Source organism: Punica granatum, chromosome 5 (assembly GCF_007655135.1).
Source record: "Punica granatum isolate Tunisia-2019 chromosome 5, ASM765513v2, whole genome shotgun sequence".
Classification (NCBI taxonomy): domain Eukaryota; kingdom Viridiplantae; phylum Streptophyta; class Magnoliopsida; order Myrtales; family Lythraceae; genus Punica; species Punica granatum.
In genome coordinates, this window is record NC_045131.1 from 6,416,694 (window position 1) to 6,423,291 (window position 6,598).

The 6,598-nt window shown below is 38.8% G+C and overlaps 1 protein-coding gene and 1 long non-coding RNA gene across 2 annotated transcripts; one reads left to right on the forward strand and one right to left on the reverse strand.

Annotated features, from left to right (window-relative positions):
* Nucleotides 1-3,108: 3,108 nt before the first annotated feature.
* Nucleotides 3,109-5,071, forward strand: LOC116208705 (homeobox-leucine zipper protein HAT22-like). Its single transcript, XM_031542253.1, has 3 exons — nucleotides 3,109-3,755; nucleotides 3,991-4,070; nucleotides 4,496-5,071. Exons 1-3 carry the CDS (start codon nucleotides 3,279-3,281, stop codon nucleotides 4,779-4,781), a joined length of 843 nt encoding a protein of 280 aa, XP_031398113.1. The 5' UTR covers nucleotides 3,109-3,278; the 3' UTR covers nucleotides 4,782-5,071.
* Nucleotides 5,072-5,549: 478 nt separating this feature from the next.
* On the reverse strand, nucleotides 5,550-6,192 carry LOC116209431. The gene is made up of 2 exons (XR_004157219.1): nucleotides 5,947-6,192; nucleotides 5,550-5,732 (listed from the first exon to the last, which is right to left on the reverse strand). It is a non-coding gene; the product is annotated as an uncharacterized LOC116209431 (long non-coding RNA).
* Between the last annotated feature and the right edge of the window lie 406 nt (nucleotides 6,193-6,598).

A 6,598-nucleotide genomic window follows, 5' to 3' on the forward strand; every position in this document is an offset into this window, starting at 1 on the left:
TTATGTTCAACCTTCGCCACCAAAAAAGTCCTAAATAGATATCCCAATTAGCTTTAATTATCAATTAATGGGTTTATTTATAATCTAATTACCGAAGTCGTTCAAATTTTATCTATTCACACAGAACGTATAGAAAATTTCCATTCTTCCCCGGGGGGGCGGTGGCGGGGCGCAAAAGAGGTAGTGTCACACGTATCGTAGCTGCCGGTCTTTCATGCTTTTCTGGGCGAACAAAAAAATTGTTATTCAAGAAAATCATAAAACTTAGGATTGCGTGCATGCACCCTTTATTAATTCTGTCCAATTATATATTACAGTCGAAACTCTCCTATTTGACGGTGATATGATCATCCTATCAACTTAAACTTGTAATTTGGATATATATGAGTCCATGTACTCATAAAACAATTAGTCTAATACCATAGACATCTTATCATATCAGATAATAAAATATAAAAAAAATCTCCCAAAAAAGAATATGAAAGTGTAGAATTTAGACAATATTTCTAGAGGGGGGTTGGCTCGGATGTATTAATATCAGTAGTTAATTATAGGATGGGAAGCAAGCTGCGCGGCTGATGTATGTTGCCCATATTTGTCTTTATTTTTGCATTACCATTACATATTCTGCATTATTTTTAGATATATGTGTGTATAATTGGTGGGCTTTTATCATGCTTTATGGGTGACCTAACTTCTCATCAGCCATAGCCGACAAATCATTATTGAATGATCTTTGCAAATATGTATGTATGTGTAATGGAAAGATATATAATTTCAGTAGGACATGGTCGACTTCTTCTCCCAACATCATCTTTCTAATTAAGCAAAGATCCGGACCGGATTCTTAGTTGATGAATCATATTCCTCTCCATTATCATTCCTCCCCTTTGAAACTTCATCTCTGTTTCCTCTTCCACCTACTTTTCTTGTCTATATTTTTCCCTCCCTCCGGCCCCCTTTGTATTGATGGCGTGATCGAACTAATCATGCTACACGGTCCGATACATACTTTGCGTACATGTTAACCGTGACAAATACATATATCCGCCGCATATAATGACTATCGTAAGCTTACCATCAACTTGACATTTGAAGGCTGAAGCTACCTATTTGTAAGTCACGCTAAGCATGATTAAGTAAACTTATGTTTCACCCTTTCAATGTCATCTTTTTTTTTTTTTTTCCTTTTCCATCTGAAAGTGAACGGAATGAAAACAATGAGAATCACAAACTAAATTCTATTTAGGAGAACCGACAATATCAATTGGGCATCAATTCACACACACACACACACATATATATATATCTGATAATTATAAGTATTACATCGATAAATTATTTATAAAAGCACCCGATGTATGAACAAAACTACTCGTGATTGTTTTATTATTGAACTAATATCTTTCTTTATTTTTGCTTTATTTATTTATTGTTATTTTCTTTCAAGGATGAATGAGAACAAGGGAATTTACAAGCTACTATGTTCATAAGCTAAAGAAATAAACTACCCACAGCCGCTCAATTAATAAAGAGATTGAATTTAACATGGGTGGAGCAAGGTGACATGAGCCCATCTCTACCAAGTTTAACCAGGCAAGGGAAGTGGGGGACAGTTCATGTGGTCTGTCATAAATAGAACTATGTGTCATGTCCCTCCAATGATAATCCTCTCATCACACTCATCAACTAATTAAAGCCTCCCCCCACTACTTATTACCCTCCTCTTGGATTATCTCCTTTTCCCCTTTCTAGTATTATGCATATTCCTTTCTTTGTCCCAATTACCTGCCCCTTATTCCTACATATGTTGTCATTACAATCAACTTCTTATTATTCTCGCAAGGTTCCTTTCTTCTCTTGACTGGGATGGAAATTATGAGCCTGTCCTGCTCAATAACAGTATTCGACCAAATTTTATGCTGTAATAATTGCACTACCGGAGCGATTAGAATGCACAATGTATATATAGGAGTATTGCATGGTTATATACATGACATATCATTATTCATTTCTATTGCACTCATCCATGAACATGAAACGTCAATGTTCCGACATCAAAAAAAAGTACGCGATGTAAATCATACACTCGTATAGTGCATGTACACTCGTGTAGTGATGTAAAAGCGTATATATCACTAAAGCAATATAAGCTTTTCTACCGGGAAAAAAAAGAAAAAAGAAAAAAGAAAGCAATATAAGCTTTTTATTTTCTTTCCCAATCTTTGCTTCTTTCCTTTCTATGCTAATTTACAGGGGTAGCTGAGACTGAGACAAAAAAATAAAAAAGATAAAGAAAAAAAGGATTGAACAGACAAAAGTGGCCCAATAATTGAAAAATGTAGAGCAAAAGTGAAAAGAAATCATATGCTCTCAAGAAAACAGCCTTGGGAAAGAAAAAAATAGTTTTTATTTCGGAATAGTTAATTTTGTACGTTAATGGGTGGCAAAGGGTGAGGGAATCATTCTCTTGATGTTGTTTCCCACTGCCCCCAACCCCGCCCCATCTGTGAGCCCACGTATGATATTACTCATTCATTATATAATATATATACTTTAAAATTCTCTTTATATATATACATATATGTATGCCTCTCTACATTAATTGATTGTCATGTGCATATAACACGTATTAAATATGGAGTAGAAGAAGATATACATGATATCGGTCTCTCTAGTTTGTTCTGTTGTTAAAATTAATGGGACAATATAACCCTAGTGGGGTTCAGATGGTCAACCTATGCAGTGAGAAATGGACATTAAAAAAAAAAGGAAAAAAAAAGTAATCAAAAAAGAATTTTAAATGATTTTTCCACACTGTCGAAATGATTTTGAAGAATAAGTATGATATTCGTATCTTTTCGTATTGCAGATTCACTCTATACCATTCGTTCTGTAGAATTTAATTCTTAACTTTATTGTAATGCACAGTAGAAAGGATCACCAAAAAATTTCACCAGATATCATATTTTTCCAACAAATCATGTCAAGATTCGTCCGCATAGTCATTCATTCGTTTGATTAATAATAATCACACCCACCCACCCACACCCAACTCTTCTCCCCCCCAAAGCCCAAAAAAAAAAAAAGTCTGGTCTTCATTCTCCTCTTCCTATTTAGACCCCATTTTCCCCATTTCCTACGACAAAACTCTTTCTTTCCTCTCACTTAAACCTCTATAATTTCCTCTCCTCATATATTCAAACCCTAGCATAGATCCTTAGTAGTTCATATTATCCTCTTCCCCAGCTAGATAATCTTGCATATACAATTTCCGGATGGGTATCGATGACTTATGCAACACCGGCCTCGTTCTCGGGCTAGGCTTCTCCTCCGCTGCGACTGAGCCAGCCCCGAAGACCGAGCTCCACAAGCCAGGCACCGTCAAGGGGAGCTTCATCGAACCGAACCTGACCCTTGGCCTGTCGGGGGATAGCTACATCGTCGGGGTCCCGCAGAAGGCCGAGCCGACCAGGAACAAGGTTGTGGTCCCCTGCGAGGACTACTCGACGGGGCCCACGGAGTCGTACGGGCGGCAGGCATCCCCCCACAGCACGGTCTCGTCGTTCTCGAGCCCGAGGGTGAAGCGTGAGAGGGACCTCAGCAGTGAGGAGATGGAGGCTGAGCGGGTCTCGTCGAAGGTCAGCGATGAGGACGATGTCGATGGGGTTAATGCCAGGAAGAAGCTTAGGCTCACCAAGGAGCAGTCTGCTCTCCTAGAGGAGAGCTTCAAGCAGCATAGCACTCTCAACCCCGTAAGTACTCTTATTTTTGTCGGAGTCCATTATTAAATCGATAGATCGCTATATTTTTACGACCGATCGATCCATATGTGATATCCGATGGTTCCATTCATACCCGAAACTCGGATAATACCATACGTCCCAAGAGACCATGGATATATATTTGACTTTGTATATCAATATTATATGTTCAGCTCTTGACTGATCAGTTGTGTAATTATTTGGTCTTGTTGGGTGTTAAAAACAGAAGCAAAAGCAAGCTCTGGCAAGGCAGTTAAACCTGCGGCCTCGTCAAGTTGAAGTTTGGTTCCAAAATAGGAGAGCCAGGTAATTAACCATAATTATTCACTCATTAATCCTCCACAATTATATATATATATATATATATTCATTTTTAAGTTAAATAATATATTTTTAGTAATCAGAAATTGGGAAAAAAAAAACCTTCTAAAGAACATGGCAATTTTTTTTTGGGTTATTATTTTCAAAAGTAAAATCACAGTTTTTTTTTTCAACCCAAAGATACCTTCACCAAAAGCTCAAGGTACAAGTACATCAAAGCAGATTTTGGTTTTTATCACCTTTTGGCATTTATATATACCCACAAAACCTTTTATTATCATATATCCTTTTCGACCACTTCATCCGCAACACAAAACCTCGGCACATAGATTTATCTACCCGACCTTATTATTCATTACGACATAGCAAATGACCGTGCCCGTGCTCATAGATCGATCATTTGTATCCAGGACGAAGCTCAAGCAGACGGAAGTGGACTGCGAGTTCCTGAAGAAGTGCTGCGAGACGCTGACCGACGAGAACAGGAGGCTGCAGAAGGAGCTCCAGGAGCTGAAGGCGCTGAAACTGGCCCAGCCCTTCTACATGCACATGCCGGCAGCGACCCTGACCATGTGCCCGTCATGCGAGAGGATGGGCAGCGGCGTCGGGGACGGCGCCGGTTCCAAGAGCCCGTTTTCGATGGCTCCCAAGGCTCACTTTTATAATCCCTTTAATAATCCTTCCGCGGCCTGTTGATTAAAAGCCGTGCGTAAATTAGCCTTTAGAAACAAAAGGAAGATCGACGAATATCGATAGAGAACCAGCCTTAACCCTATGTTTTTTTCACATAAGGGGGCGTGGTTTAGCGAAAGCTGATTAGTGTAATTACTTGCAGAAAGGAATAGTAAGTATTAGGGCAGGTCGGACCAATATGAATTAATGCTTCTCTTTCTTTTTTGCCCTTTTATATTTTTAGGCAAAAATTTGTAAATTTTTAACTATATATATATATATATATGTGAATGAGGAAAGTCGATATTTATTTATTGTTTGACTGTTTCTTAATTTCTGCCTCCTTTTGTGATTTCATACTTATTAGATTCTTTTCCTTAGCTACGAAGTCAGCTTCAAATTCTCTGCACCTTTTTAATTCCGACAATATCATAATAAGATGGTCTAATACGCAGATAAGCTTAATTAATATAAACATTTATACGCGCTTCGACTTTGTTTGATCAATCGATACCCTCAGTACTATCTTGAAATGTCGCAGAAAACAAGCTAAACATATATATCTCGTCTTCGACGTGATGCAATATATTATTCAAACACTTGGTATAATACAACAACTCATTTTAATTATTGTTGGCCCTTAATCCTTTGTGTTTATCTTCACTAATTAATATGCAATTAATTGTCACGATTCAAAAGGGTTCTTTTTCAACAGAGACCAAATCCCACTTATGTAATATATGCATGGTTTACTACAAATATAGTATTTCCAAATATTTATTCATTTATTAATTTTGTTTATTTTTATTTATTTATTTATTTATTCATGAAGCATCCAAGAAGCTTCACTGCTGACAAGTCAAAAACACTCTAAAAGGGGAGCGCGACGCATTATCATCATCTCTATTTGGAAGTCATCAAGTAGCCTGTACGGTAATTTGGTGGGTCAGGCTCAGCATCGTATTTGCATCGATCCTTCAAAAGCCAAATACATATTTCAATTATCAACTTGATTTGCTATGTTCCATATAGTCGACCGCGGTCCGGTCTGGGGAAGAACCCAATGGAACGATTCCTGGTTGGTGCAATTGTTACAACAAAATACGAAAGGCATGAATGATGCTCACAACCAATACTTGATCGACCGGATGAAATGAAATGGAATGGAAAGAAAGCACTGTACATGTACCGAGAATCAATCATCTGAGGGGTGGCTGGAACAGGGAGGGCTGGACGTTAGCTCACGTGGATTGCTGTCTTTTAATTCAGTTGATTTCGGTTGTGATTAGAGAGAGAGAGAGAGAGAGAGAGAGAGAGAGAGGCGTGTAGACAAAGAAAGGAATCGATAGAGAGAGAGAGAGAGAGAGAGGGAGATGATGATGATGATGATGAGGTAGAAAAGTTTTCTAAAGACAAGTTCAAAGGGAGAGAGGGAGCGGGGGCCTCTCGTGAGATGCTTTGTCTTTAAGGGGACCGGTGGGTCACACTCCACGTGATGTCCCTGTGGCCCCATCCTCCCTCCCACTCTTTCTCATTGTAATTGTGGATTTCCCCATGAAAGTCAGACCCCCCTCAACTTCTCCCTCCCCTCTCTCCAAGTTGGCTATTGGCCCCACCACCTTTTTTGGCTGTTGCCTGCACCCGGTGTTTACGTCCATTCATATCAATCGCGTGATCCGAATGTTCGCTACTTTGCTCGTTGCATAACCGATCACCAATCAATCTACGTACACATATACAATACCGCGCATGTATCGGATCTTGGGCGATTACATCCCGTCCAATTAAGTCAACCGCATGAGCTAAAATGCATGCTCCGGTTACACCAGGTGTTTACATTT

Bases quoted from the DNA above. Each gene is read 5' to 3' on its own strand.
- LOC116208705 (XM_031542253.1), top strand. From the start codon at position 3,279: ATGGGTATCGATGACTTATGCAACACCGGCCTCGTTCTCGGGCTAGGC. The intron at 3,756-3,990 runs GTAAGTACTCTT...TGTTAAAAACAG, and splicing joins AGCATAGCACTCTCAACCCC to AAGCAAAAGCAAGCTCTGGC. The intron at 4,071-4,495 runs GTAATTAACCAT...ATTTGTATCCAG, and splicing joins TTCCAAAATAGGAGAGCCAG to GACGAAGCTCAAGCAGACGG.